The sequence below is a fragment of the Prosopis cineraria genome, unplaced genomic scaffold (assembly GCF_029017545.1).
Source record: "Prosopis cineraria cultivar Desert tree isolate PC_DT_omini unplaced genomic scaffold, ASM2901754v1 PC9, whole genome shotgun sequence".
Classification (NCBI taxonomy): Eukaryota; Viridiplantae; Streptophyta; class Magnoliopsida; order Fabales; family Fabaceae; genus Prosopis; species Prosopis cineraria.
Genome location: NW_026555340.1, coordinates 16,760,954 through 16,776,810, shown reverse-complemented (window position 1 = coordinate 16,776,810; position 15,857 = coordinate 16,760,954). Strand labels below are relative to the sequence as shown.

General features: G+C 28.1%; 1 protein-coding gene across 1 annotated transcript; it reads right to left on the bottom strand.

Annotated features, from left to right (window-relative positions):
* Positions 1-652: 652 nt before the first annotated feature.
* LOC129319603 (auxin-binding protein ABP19b-like) lies at positions 653-3,568 on the bottom strand (the record flags this gene model as incomplete). Its single annotated transcript, XM_054964701.1, has 2 exons — positions 653-753; positions 3,172-3,568. Coding segments are annotated over 2 exons (498 nt in total), but the record flags the coding sequence as incomplete, so codon positions are not given.
* Between the last annotated feature and the right edge of the window lie 12,289 nt (positions 3,569-15,857).

The window sequence follows — 15,857 nt, the reverse complement described above, 5'->3', positions numbered from 1 at the left end:
TCTAGCTCAATGATGGTTCAACTATAGTCTACAATCCAACCCAATTCAATTATGAAAATGATTTTTTTGGTTCAAACTGAGCTATTAACTGCTTCAGTTAATAGTTCAGTTAGGTTCTTAAAACAACGATAGGAATAAAATAATAGAGTATTAATTGACCAATTCCAACATTGCATTTTTTTCTAAGGAGAAAGTTTATGTGAGTTTGGTCCCCACTAACCACTATGATTAGAGCACGTTTTTAAAGTATAAAAAAACATTTATAAAAGTATTTACATATCGCCTACCAACAAAGTCCTTATATGGGCAATGAGTTAGACTTGAAGCCATGATCCTGGAGGTCATATGTCAAATATTTACCAACTAAATTGATTTTTGTCTAACATTGTATTTTTACCACATCACCTTTTCCATTTCCCTAACTTAGCACTCAATTCCTATAAACAAAATAGATTACTTCAAACATTTATTTTATTTTAAACATGTGGATCATACATAGATAGATAGATAGATATATATATATATATATATATAATAACATTTTAGCAAGCCTGCTAAAGTATGCATATATTTTATTTTATCCTGACCCTCCAAAAGAGCCTTGAGCCTCCTCACTTCACTTCAGAAGCATTAATGAAGGTGGTGGCTGTTATCAAGGAGCGGCTAAATCACTTGAGAACAACGAGAAGTCTATAAATTGAAAAGCAGGGTTCGGACTATTGTAGTGTACAATTGCCGCAGCAGGAGTGTTACCTGAAATAAAAAATAATAAATAAAACATATTGATAGAAAATGTGCGCCCCCATAATATAAATCATATCACATTCTACTTATAAAATTTCAGCCATACAAAAAAATTAAAAACTTTAAATAATATAGATTCTGGAAAAATAATTGGTTCCAATGGGATTAACATAGCTCAAGGTTAGTTTACTTGCTGTAAAAGAAATGAATAGAATAAATGAAGAAAATAAAGATAAAAATAGAATAATCACAATATAAAGAAGAGATTAGTCAACTGTGTTTATGAAGATGGAAGGATTGATAAGAAGGAAAATTTAATTCCAAAGAAGATAAGTCAACCAAGTTTATGAAGAGGGAAATGTAATTTAATTCATAAATTAAAAGTCATACTCCATGAGGTTTGTGATAAGTGTGGTAATTCCTATATTTATAATGTGTGGTATTAAATTGTATTATACTTACTATAAAAGATAAGGTAATTTAATTTATTTTTGTTTTCATTGTTTTTAATATATTACATTCCCAACCAATTGACTCCTTGTTAATTACTATATTATGTTAAGGAGATGAGGATCTCTATTCTTGTATCATCTCCCTTTGTCTTTGTCTCCATCTCTCTCACACAACCTCCACACTAGGGCTGTGCATGAGCAGGGTCGGGTAGGGCATACCCTTAACCCGATGCCTTGCCCTAAATGTCTTTGGGCCAAAAAAACATGCTCAAGCCTAACCCTGCCCATTCATGAAGGGGTCAGGCGGGCAGAGTTGGGCAGAGATCGAGCATGTCAGGTTAGATATTCAATTTATTATCCTTTTTTTGAGTAAGTAGAAACTTTTTGTTGGACCAAATATATTAAAATTAGGCTCAAATTAACCCCTAAAAAACCATTTCCAATAACAAAATGATGGGTTAAAAAATCTTTTCCAATAACAATATATCTAAAAATGAAAAAAAATCAATAAACCTGGAAATGCCATACCCAAATACATATTAAAAAGAGAGAGAGAGATTTCCAGATGTAGTGACCATCAAAATGATTATAACACGAGGCTGATGCTTAGTCTTTATGCATCTTTGAATTGTTGGAATATCAAAGAGTAAGAGATCAGGAGCAATAAAGCAATCAAATCCAGAGCTTAGGAATCAAAGACCAGAGCATAAAACCATAAATTAGATATTAGAGCAACATGGTTTGAACACAAGAAGAGATGAAGCAGCCTCGACGGTGATGAAAGACGAGCAATAGAACAAAGGTAGACATAATCTATGCAATACCTTCTCAGACAATGACGACCATGAGCTAATAGGCGACCGAAGGTGAGAAGAAGGAGGTGAGGAGCTAAGACCATGATATGAAGTCGCTAAAATGTCACACATGACAGACAAAGTCGATAAGCCAAGATGAATGGAGGAATGATGCTGTAAATCATGGGTGGTATTGTGGTCGACAAGCGAGTAGCGTGGTGGTGTGACTGTGCAAGACGCGAGTTCGAGTGTGTGCTGTGATAAGAGGAGAAAAGAGGAGAGGAGAGAAAAAGAGAGGAAAGGGAGACAACTAAATTGAGAAGAGTTGAAGACTTGAAGCTAGGGTTTTAAGTTTCATTTCAAACTTCTACTTTCAGCCAACAAATGATGCCATTTTTTTTAGAAAAATAACATATAGTCTTGAGCTGGCAAGGCTAACTAGTTGGACACCCTAGCCCTAAACCCTACCCAACCCGAAGTTCGGGCTTAGCTCGACCATGCCCATTTGTTTTCGAGCAACTTTTTTCGGGCATGGGCAAGACCAAAAACCATCGGGCTGGGTCGAGCATTGTGGGCTTTCTGGCTTCTTGCACAGCCCTACTCCACACACACATATAAAAGATCCAAATCCCTTATAAAAACTCATTTCTATGGTTAGCTAGTGTGAATTAGACTATTTTTAAAGGATCCACGATGTTAAATTATTTGATGTATGACTAACAATATAAAATCTTGTGCTGGATATCAAAATAAAAAGAAAAAAAAAGTGATAAAACAATTACAAAATACAGAATAATAAATATCAAACGGAAGAAACTGAAAAACTATACTCAATTACATGAAGACAAAATAATTGAACTCCTAATGTCAACATATAGTATCTTGATGTTGCTAATGAAACCAAAGCAAAGGTGAAAAGATGAATTCAAAGTCTATAAAAATGAACAAAATAAAACCTAACATCCATTTGATGCACAGTAAAATGACATTAGTTATCTTTATAAAAATATTTAAAAATGGAGCGACTAACATTGTAGACAAAAAAATTATAAGATTCGTAACAATAAAAAAAGTATAAAGACCGGCCCATAACAAAAACACGATAAAACTATAGGGACAAATAGGTATATTTTTTTTTTCTAAAAAAACAAAAAACAAAAAATCTAGAACTACGTAGATACCTTCATTGACATGGAAGTGTGGTAAGCCTTGAGGAAATAAGATACCATCCCCTGGGTTGAGAGGTTTCAAAAAGACAGTGTTGTTGGTTGAGATGAATCCAACGGTCAAATTTCCTTCAAGAACCAAAAGAGTTTCTGAAGCTCCAGGATGTGTGTGGATTGGCAAAACAGCTCCAACTTCATTAACTAAACGAGCCAATGAGAGGCCTTGACCGTTAAGACCAGGAAGTTGAGCAACAAACACAGTTGTGAAACTAACTTTGAAGATACTGTTTGTATTGTTACCATTAGGAACATTCAGACCAGAGAAAACAAAGTCATTTATTGTGACATTCTCAGGATTCTTGCAAGAATATCCTGCTGGATTAGTAGGAGCTGTATAATCTGCAACACAGAATTAAAATGTAGAAGTTTGAGAGGACGAAGTTGAAAAGAGAAGACATGAGATGAAGAAGATAATGGGGATAACCATCTTCATGTATGACTTGTTAAGATAGTCTAGTTTCTATAATGAGGAGACTGATCAATATATATATATATATATATATAAGGATAATGAATAATTTATTAGTATCTTAAGTTTGCTTTAGTTACAAATTTGATCTCTCAAATTTAATTTTTTATCAATTTGATCCCTTAATTTTTGCTTCGACTATTGATTTGATATTATTTTATAGGATATAACATTGTTAAAATCTGTTAACATAGATAATGAAATTAATATTAATGACAACTATATAGATTAATGAGAAGAATTGTAATTGGTTAAATAAGGAAAAAAAACTCAAAAATTTAAAAAAAAAAACAACAAAACACAGTATAAAAGATTATATTAATAAAAATTAAATTGATTTAAAAGCTAATTTGTTTTCATTTAGCTATATATGCATATCAAGTTATTAAAATGCTTTACACACATTGGATTAATTTGAGAGTAAATTTATGTTTTAAAACTTAAAGGACTATAGTATTTTTATTTTTAAATAAAAGATTAAATTAATAAAAATTAAGTTTGAGAGATCAAATCGATAATTAAAAATAACTTGAGGAACAAAAAATTTCTTTATCTCATACGTACATATGTACGTATGTATGTACATACACACACACACACATATATTATAAGATGGTATGGCGCTGTTTTACAATTGAGTTGCGTGAGATGATTGGCTTGTTGACCAGCTCATTGACAACTTGGTTTGTACTAGAAAATCATTATCATGGTTGCGTATGGTTGGATTAGAGTTAAGTGGCCAATGAGTCAAAACTTAAAATTGAGCTAAAACTGTTCAATTTCTGAAAAACCAATTAACGAGTTTTGAACCTAACTAGATTGGCTCATGTGCGTTGTACAAATTTTACATGACTCAATATTGTAAATGATATAAGCCACCTCGAACTAGAATATGATGAATAACTTTGATGATGATGTAAATATGTTTATACCTTTTGATAAGATTTCAATTTAATTTTATTAACTTTAATGTTAAATAGTTTCTTCATGTTTATCATGTTTTTTAATAGATTACCGAAACTGTCCTGAAATTGTACTTTGGTATAAATTTAATTTTATTAATTTAATGTATTTATATATTTGAATCATGTTTTTTAAATTTGTTCTAACTCCGAAGATATTAAAATATGTTTGTTGAAATAATTGCAAGTCTCACGTATTTGAATCATATTTTTTAAAATTGTTTTACCTTTGAAGATATTAAAATAATTTTAATTTTATTATTTAACATATTTATAGACTTGAATCATGTTTTTAAATTTTATTATTTATTAATTGCAATTTAGTTTTATATGTTTGACAAGTCATAAAGTTATAATGTTATGGATTTGGGGTTATGTGGTGCTATTTTATTGAGAACTTCACATATTGTGTGATGTTATTATGTTAACAATTACACTTATTATAGGTTTATTTCTTATATAATATATATTATTTAATTATTACGTCATCAGTCATCGATTACTTATTTTTTTATTGTTTATAAGTATTTTTTTATTAAAAATAATCTTATTCGAGATCTAGTCGTGTATTAAATGTGGACGCTTCTCCTAATTAGTATTTGAATTTTGGTTCACCACATTTTGTGAAAGACTAGCTTTTTTTATTAGATTTAATTCCTTCAGTGATTAAACTATTACTCTAAATAGTTGAACTATAAAAACTGAAGTCTACATGCCTTTACAATTTTTTTTTTTTACTGAATGGCATTTACAATTTAACGACGGGTCCAAATTTTAAGACATTAGAAATGGGCTGGAAAGTTTTTAGTCATTAATCAGTGGGGTTATATGAAGATATGGCCTAAAAAAATCTCTATAGGAACTAAAAATGCTGAAAAATAAAAATTATAGGAACTTGAAAAATAGAAGTCACCTAATCATTTTAAAATTATAGTGATTAAAAATATTTAAAAAATTACAGAAACTAAAAATAAAATTTGATAAAACTATAGGTACTGTGTCTTTCCAAAATTTGTCCCATTTTTTAGTTTAATTGCCCGTTAGAAGGAAGAAGCATTAACTAGGCCAGATACAACTGTCATTTGAATACTTTTTTATTTATAAAAATTGAATTTGTTATCCGTCAACTGAAATTCTTAAAAAGGTTAAATTAAAATTTAGAATAAAATATGTTGATTCCTTTCTATTTTATCTTAATTATAAATATTCCTCTCTATTTTTAAAACATATGAACCACATCTAAAATCAATGGTTGCAAGACATACACCTCCCTTTTATAATTACCAAAAAAATAAATATTATCTAAAATTATTAAAACTAATTACAAAAAAATTTAATGGATATTTTTTACCTTTTTATTCCAATTTTTTTTAGTTATGCAAACTTATTTATTTAGTATTTTTTTTAAAAAAGTTAAATATATGAGGTGAGTAAAGTAATATTTCAAAAACTTATGAAAAAAAACTAAATGAAATAGAAATTTAATGTAATATGAGATAAATTAGTCAATATAATTTATCTTTATTTATTAGAAAATTTATAATTTTAATACAAGATTTTAAAATTATTTATTTAATTATCTCCATACTTAATTATTTAAGTTTCTGAAATTGAGGGAGAGAGAAAAAGTAGACAATTAGATAGATTTTCAACATAACTACAATTATTTTAGAATCTTTAACGGATTATTTTTAACTGTTAAAAATTAGACTAATAGTATAGGTTTTGAAAATAAAGGAAAAGTTTTTGTGATTTTAGCAAAATGAAAAGGAAATCAATGTATTTTACTCTAAACTTCATCTCTTACCATGTCATTTGTTAAAAATTTAACAAATTTAGAAGTTACATTGACCTCCAAAAGTTATTGGGAGAATCTCATCTAGGAGAGAAAAACAGTATTTATGGCCTAATGTATGCTAAAATGGTTCTACAAGCCCAAGAGTCACTTTTGCAAATATATTTTAGTGAGAAATGACACAGTTGCCCATAGTGAAAAAAGATAACAAGTACAAGATCAGATTTTTACATCTATATATTTACAAATTCATAACTTTAAATTTACATATTAACAATTAATTGTTTATTAAAAGTGAAATTTTTATTTAGAGTTGACATGTTTATCTTGACTAACTTAATAAATTTTCAATTTAAAGTTTGAATATTTATAAATATAGGTTCATTTATTTATAATCAAAATTTAAAATTTATATTTACATATTGATAAGTAATTTTTCATTGACAGTTAACATAAAGTTCTTTGTTTCTCATGAAGGGCAATTATGCTTTTTCCCTTCCAAAATATATTTGCAAAAAGGGCTCTTAGGCCTACAAAATAATTTTAAAATGCATTGGATCCTAATTGCAAATTTTAGGTCCCAGATGAGATTCTCCCAAAGTTATTTATGTATTTAATTAGGCAAAAGTGTATATTTGATTCTTTAATTTTATATAAGATTTCAATTTTATTCTCTAGTTTTATAAAGAAAAATGACATAAAGTCTCAAAACGATGAATTTATGATACTTAGGTCCCTAATAAATTTTTTAAAAAATTAATTGTAAATATTGATTTAGATAGTTAAAAATTTAGGAGTTCTAATTGCAAATAAAACATTTAAATTTTAGAAAAAATTATATCTAAGTCCCATATAAAAAATTTATTATCAAGAGGTCCCATAAAATTCACAAAATACTTCAAAGTCCCAAATCCTGTACATTGACAACTTGACTAAGGGCATTGATAATTGGGCAACGATCATTTATAACTTGTTATTACTTGTTGTCATTTTTTTTATAAGTTATAAATGACTGTTGCTCAGTTGTTAATGCCCTTAGTCAAAATATCAATGTGTAGGATTTGAGATTTGGAGGTATTTTATAATTTTTATGGGATCCCTTGGTAATAAATTCCTTACATGGGACCTAGATGTAATTTTTTTAAAAAATTTTAAATATAACTCTCAATTTATAGGATAGCTATTTGCAATTGTTTGAATAAATATTTGTGGCTTATTTTTCAGGAAACTTTGTTAGAGACCTAGCTTTCATAAATTCCCTGTTATGAGATTTGATTGTCATTCTTTCATTTCATAAAGCATCTTTTTAATCATCTAACCCTAGGCTAATACTATTAGTCTTACTACAAAAAAAAAAATGTTGACACCGTGATTTTAAATGTTTACAACACATTACCAAATACTGATATATTAAATTTATGAGGAATACTCATACACTTAACTTTATATATTTAATATGTTTGTTTTTGATTAAATTAAGGCATGTGAATCTTTTATAGATTATTTATTCTATAAAAAATTTGTGTTATTAATTTTATTAACACATTAAGATCTACTTGTCATGATTTGATTGAATATAATAGTATGTTAAGTATATAAGTCTTATCCTAAATTTAGTTTTAAAAAATAATTACATTGTAATACCATCATTTGATCATTCTTTGTGAGTATCTAAAATTATAGTATTAATATTTTTTGTTAATAAAATTGATGGTGTTAAAAGAATTGAAAAAATATTTTATAAAATTAAAGCATTGAAATTTTGTGTAAAGTTAGGAGATCAGATGTAGTGTAAATTTTGTTCATGAGAGTGGCATACGAATAATTCATTTTACAATGTATTTTATATTTATGTTCATTATAAAGATGATAGGAATTCGCCATTAATGTATAAATAGCAACACACAAAGGAAAAATTAGATAATTTTGAAAAAGTACAAGGGAAACATTATTAATTTTAAAATTGAATGAGATAAATCAAAATTAAATATTTAATGATACAAGAAAAATTCTCTTTTCTATTAAAGGAAAGAATTCAACAGTAACCTAATACAAAGGGCATGCATTATTATATATACTTTATAGAATAAATAAAGAGTAATTTAAGAGAACCGGCCTAACTCCACAGTCAATAATGAGTATATTTTCTTTTAAAGGAAATAATTTAACAGTAACCTAGTGACACAAAGTAGGCATTATTATATAATATAAATGCACAGTAAATTTAAGATTAACCTAACTCTATGTATGAAAGGAAGGAGTCCCACGTGTTTGTTTGAAGTTTGATTTAAGTGAAAAACTATTATGATTAATAACTTGTGAATAATATATTCTTATGCTATTTATAATTTATGGTGATGACTTGGCATCAATTTTAAAAAGGATAGATATAAGATAATTTTGAAAGTACGAGGGATTTTTTGTAAATTAAATGCACAAAATTAAATATATATATATATATATATATCCATTGGGTCCACAAGCTAATTAATTTAATTGGTATTAATGTCATAATTTAAACAAGTGGACCCTATAAATTCAATCGAGTTTAAGAACTTTACCAAACCTCCAAAAAGTCACAGCCTAAGTGACCTACAATAATGCATTTTGCTTTTTCTAATTGAAATAATTTTATGGTGTAAGTGGATTAATTTGGATTTGAATCATATACCTCATTAATTAAGATATACAAAAATTTATGAATTTTTCAAATCAATCCATTTCTTATTACATTTTTTTTATAATTTCAAATTTCCATTACACACATTAGTTTTTTGAAATGCTAGTCACTTTATATCCTCAGTTCTATTCATGATTTTTTTCATTATTACCTCTATAACTCTTATACATTTTTTTTTATCTCTCATCAACTTAAAAATGAATGTAAACTCATTGCTTTTAATTTTTCATTTTGTAATTTGAATCTCAACTCATTTCTCTTTTTCATTTAAAATTTTTCAAACTATCCAAATACAGGATTATAAATATATTAATTTTAAATATGAAATTTTAAATCTAAAATCTAATTTCAAATCTATCAACCAAATGCTACATTAATTTATTGCATTTAATCTAAACATACATAAACTTAGCCCCCCATTATCATATAGCATAATCAACTCCTCTAATTAATGACAATTATTTGAATTGTCCAATATATATTTAAATTTTACTGCTATTTATTTTTTTTAAAAATATATTGGATGGTTATTGGATGGTTTTTTGTTAAAAAAAATATAATAACCATCCAATAAGGTTTGATTATATTAGATGGTTATCAAAATAACCATCCAATATAGTCATTTTATATCAATCCCAACCCTCCAATATCAGATCAATTCAACCACCCCACAAAATCTCAATTCATCCTCTCCCCACACCCTCTTGTCTCCTTCGTCTTCACATGTGTCATTCCTTAAGGCCAACAGACTCTTCTTCTCATTTATTTCAAATCTCTTGATTGCTCTCTAAATGGTTCAACCTAGTTTTTGTTTTTAAGTTTTGTTTGGATTACATTGGGCATGTTTGATTTTTGATTAGGCTTTGGTTTTTAGATTATAATATATTGATTTTGGATTGTTATTATTGCATGTAAGGTGTTCGATGAAATGTTTCATAAAAAAAAAAAACCTTTGGCCAAAACCTACATGAAGTTTAAGTTATATATATGATTAGATGGGAGTTATATTTAGTTTTTGTTTTCATCTGAATTAATTTTCTATTTTTTGTTGTATTTTTGGTTTGAACAACATTCAACTAGTTTGATTGAAAAATTTTTATCATTTGATTCTTTGATTGATGGTTAAGTTATATATGAAGTTTCATAGTGATTGACATTGTATATGAGTACTTTTAGCTTATTCAAAATTATTACTCATATATAACTTTCATTAAATAGCATGTGATATTGCTGATGATGATGATGTTATGATTGACATGGGGGCAAAAACCTATAGGAAGTTCTATTTTTATGTCATTTTGCTACCAAATTTTCATTTAAAATTAATAGTTTAGTATTTCAAGGACTCTTTTGTTTAAGCTTTTTTTTTTAAAAAAATTACAAGTTAATTTGTTATACAAATTTTTTTATTTGTTTTGAATATGAAAAATTTCAGTGAAAGCAACTTTTATACATTGATGATATATACTTTTTTTTTATAACAGTAGGGCTAATATATTAATGTCAATATTGAAATATATATTTTACTTATTATTATGAGTAAAAAGTGATTTTTTTATGATTGTAACTAATATAAAATAATTCTTAATTTTTTTAAAAACTCTACAAAATAAATCACTTATTACAAAATCTCTAAAGTATTTAAAAATTATTTTTTTAATCTTAAACACATTGGCCCTAATGTTGTTTGGATTATACACACAAATACACACATTCAAATACAATATCTAAAGAAATCATGAAAATAAATGTTATAAACTATTTATAACTTATAAATAAATAAGTGAATTGCACATTTTTATTTTAGTTTTTCTCATTGATATTTTATAATTTGAAATAATTTTAGTTTAGTGTAGCAAATAATTTTATTTTACTTATTATTATATAGAACAATTGTATAGGAAACAAATTTTTTTATTTTAATAAAATTGTTAGTTTACAATAATTGAATTTAGTTTAGTATAATTTTGGATGATTGGACTGATTTGTTTTTGTATTATACTATTGCAGGGGGCTGTAAGAAATGCAGCCTAGATAGTAAAAAAAATTATAATATATTGGATGATTATTCACTAGAACTGTCTAATATAACAAACATATTGGACGATTGTGTCCATAATCGTCTAATATTTTAACATATATTGGACGATTATCATTTATCATGATAACTATCTAATATGTTACTTATATTGGATGTTTTTGATAATAAATGTTCAATATATACTTCCCCTTTACCACTCATTCGAACACTATATTGGATCTGTCTTTAAACTGTCTAATATTATAATATTGGATGGTTCTAATAACCATCTAATATTTATTTTATCAATATATAACGGTGTTATATTGAACGGTTCATAATTGTCCAATATAGACAAAAAGAACCATCTAATATTTTCTTTGTTTTTTTTTTGTAGTAGTATTAGAACATGTATTATATTTAGTGACTAAAAGTGATCTACCCACTAAAGTCATAATAGCCACCACTTTCATTAATGGTGTTGAGGTAAAGAGGCTGAAGAAAATCTTTGGAGGCACAGGATGAAGCATATTAAAATACTTTACCACGCTCTCTCTCGATTGATAAAATAATGGAAAAAATATTATAATAGATCGATATATATACTTATATTGCATTTTTTTTTGTTAGTCTCTAAAATTTTATTTCATTGTTTTGAGTCTATTTAGTTTTATCAATCCGTAACACTAATCTCTATGATTTTAAACATAAAGACCATGAGCTAATATTGATAGATTTAAGTTTGCTATTACTATGTTAACCCTCTTTTTTAGTTAATAAAACAAAGCTCTACTATGGTAACAAAGATTTTTTCTTAGTTAATAAAATAATTTTCAAACCGATTATCATGGTAGAAAATAGTCTACTATAATTGAAAGAATTAAACTTAATAAAAAAGCCTACCATATAGTAATTAGGAGTTTACTAAATAATAAAGGTGTACTGAAACAAGATCCTATGCAATTATAGGAGTCTATAATCCCTAAACATTAAAATTGTTCATAATAATATTTAAATAAAGTGTTGGCAAGAAAAAAATTAAATAAAATATCCACGAAAAGTTTGGCCAAACGACAAGTTTAACAAGGGTAAAAGGGTTCAAAGAGACCACTCTAAAAAGAAACATGCAAAAAGGGGAAATTCTGTACAAAATAACATGTCTATTGTGGCTAATGTACTATACACTATAGTGGACAACACAGAGGCAACAAGCTGTAGCCAAGAGCAATGTTTGCCACTACCAAACCTTACTATGTTGTGCATAGCAACCAATAATGTATCCATCGTAGTGCACCAATTCACATAAGCACTTTGATAGTTTAAATAGTAAAATTCAACTTTAAAATCCCATAACTTCTCACACACACATTCAAATCTAGTGCTTCAGGTGTCCGCACAAATCTTATGGTAAGAACTTACTACATTGGCTTTGCTTTGACATAAAAGTACTACCCAACGACAATTTTATCCATAAAATATAATTGTGGTCATAAAATATTATCTAATTCAAACAATCTTCACAAATCAACCCTAAAGCCAATATTAGACATAGGACCACTTGACCGCATTTCGAACACACAAAATAACTTATATTCTTCACCATTTTATCTATAAGCACTTCAATCTATCAATTAGGTTATAGCCACCCAACACAAGATATAAGAAAATCAACATATAAAACTTTCATATTTCTCAAACTTCTTCTCATACAACCCAAGCATTTCAAAATATCATTAAGATGCAATCATGGGCGCCCAAAAACCAAACTCAAGAATGTCGTAAACAAGTTTTGATCAAAGTATAGGACCACAAAGGTCAATACAATGAAATATGCTCTAAATTTGGCAATATACATCCTTAACAAAAATAAACTAAGCATAACAAAAGGGTAATGTCAACCCTACCACCTAGGCTTTTAATGCTCCTCCAGCTGGACCCTCTCTTGTAAAAATTATTAACCATAGGAAATGATACACAAAGGTTCTATAATCAAAATTAAAATACAATTATGCATATCATATAACTAATCATGTGATTATTAAGTGGGGTATACAAAACAATTTTCAAACATTCAAAACAAAATTCAAAAAACTAAAGCATAACCACAAACTTTATCTCCTCCTTTATTCGAACCTAAGTCTACATTTGACATTGACTGTAACATCCTAAATTTTTTTAATCCCCTAATTAATCAAAGAATAATTGAGTTTAACTAATTAGAAGACAATTAGATGGGATTAATGGACCATTTAGGCTTAGGTATAGCCTTAAAATTAGATTTGGAATCGAGTTCAGGCCAAATAGGCGTAAAAAGAGGGAGAAAATAGTGGAGTATAGCTTTGTGCTACATGCTGTAGTGTGGATATCATATGTCATGGCACATAATGCTAAATTAGTGAGGGAGGGAGGGACTTTGTGCCATTTGTTATGGCACAGGTAGTGTCCGTCGTAGCATGAGTTCCTCAAGCAAGATTGTGGCTCTCTGTGCCATATACCAAGGTGCAAGTAGCATGTGTCACGAAGGATGGCCCATTTTGTGCCATACACCGTAGCACATGGCTAGAAAATTAGATTTATTAGACGTGAGCCTAACATGAAAATGAGAGAAAGAAAAAGAGTTTGTGTAAAATCTTCTCAGGAGGGGGTGAATTGGGCTAGTTATAATTTAAAACAATTTAAGCAGATTTAATTATAAGGAATGAGTGATATCACTAAATAGAACTGAGAGAAGGAAGAGAAGCTTTGCACAGAGTCTTCATCCTAATTTAGCTCTAACCACTTAAGCCTACCTATAACTCCCATGATATGAGATTTTTCACTAACTTTCCAAGATTGATTCAGGCTCTTAGTTGTCATAGTATAATTTATACTCTTCCTTGAGTCTGTAACTCTCTCTTTTACAAAAGTGATCTTAAATCCCCCTTAAGCTCCTCAAGTTTAAGTAATTCTATCTCATATAAGAAATATAGAGAAGTATAAAGTGAATTCAATAGTGAATTACTATTGCAATACAACTCTCTTACAGAGTGATTATATAATTAACAAAACACTTAAAATATTGAATGTAGTAGCAAAAAGTAGTTATACAATAAATGTGAGTAGTTAGCTTAGTTCACTTCTGTATTTTCTGCTTTATAAATAAGTCCTATTTATCGTTGATTCTTGAAATAGATCCATTAGACTCATGTATTGGTTGTTAAATACTTTATCTGTGTTTCCTTTAAGACTTTCATTGTTTGAGGTAATAAAACAGTGTTTTTTTGGCAGGTTTGTGTGTTGTTGGTACTTTAAGAAAAGTAATGACTATGCATTAAATGCTCTAACAAAAGGTAAAAGAGAGAAATACCAATAGAGAAAATATGTATTAGCAGGAAGAATTAACCAAAGGTTGAGATAGCTTTTAATCTAACCTTTAATTGTGTTTAATAAGACTTTAGATAGATGAGAAAGTAAGCACAATACAGAGAAGCAAAAAAGGGTTGAGATTGGAAGGTTTCGAGATACTTTATTTTGGAAGCAAAAAACAAAGGAGAATTCTTCAAAGATATACTAATAGGAATGTGTATATACTAGTATAAGTATGAATGATTAAAGAGAGAAAGAGAGTAAATTCATAATGGTAGGATAGAGTTGTATCGAAAGGTCTTCTTGTAAAAGGTGGTGATTGAAAAAGATTTCTATTGAAAGGATAAGAGACATTTAGGTAAGAAGAAGATAATTTGGGTTGATCTTTGATATACCGATAGGAGAAACAAGAATACAGAAGGCTAAGAGCAAATAAAGACATTTAGGTAGAAGTTGAATCTTTAGGTAAAAGTAGGACATACCGACAAGAATAAGGATATACCAGTAGAACTCATGTAGTGAAAAAGGCTAACACATATCGGTATAAGTAATATCTTTGCGTATGAGACAGTAATACAAGTAGAAATTCACACATATCAATAAGAATAAAAAGTGCACAAATGCCAAAGACATTCAGGTAGAAAGAATATATATCGATTGGATCAAGACATACCAGTATGTTCAAGAATTGGTTCAGTAATAGATTAAAAAAGGGTTGATTTGAGCTAAACCAATTAATGAATAAGAAATAATTCAAACAATTATTTCAAGGATAGAAGAATAGAAGAGGATCAGGAAAGCTAGAGAATTTTACACATAGCTTCTCAATTTCCTTGAATTTACTATAGGCTCTTATCTGCGAGAACAATCTTCTCTATTTTTATAATTACCAAAACAAAGGTTCAATAGTTTGAACAAAAGGGAACGAGAAGACTAAAGAAACTCTATTAGGCTTAGGGTTTTAATGTATTGAAAGTATTATGAAGCATCTAAATATTAGAGGTAAGTTCTCTATGCCTAAATCCTCCTTCCTCTTCCACTTTTCTTGAGCTTGGAAGGTAAGGTTTGAAGGGAGAGATGGATTTTTGAAATTATGGGGCTATAGGTTTGAATTCATTAGCTTAAGTAGAGTTAATAGGAAGGATTTATGTTATTTGAACTTAGCATTTATGGCTTTATGAGTTTTGATAGTTGTAGAGTAATAAATACCTAAAAATAAGCAGTTATAGAGGTTGTTAGGAGTGTTTAATGGCCATTAATGATGTTTAAATGATTTATTGGAACTAATCTAAGTTAAAGAAAGCTAATAAACCCTATGGGTATCCTTGTATATGAGGAAGTTGGTTCTTGAGAGTTTTGGAAGTGTTGAG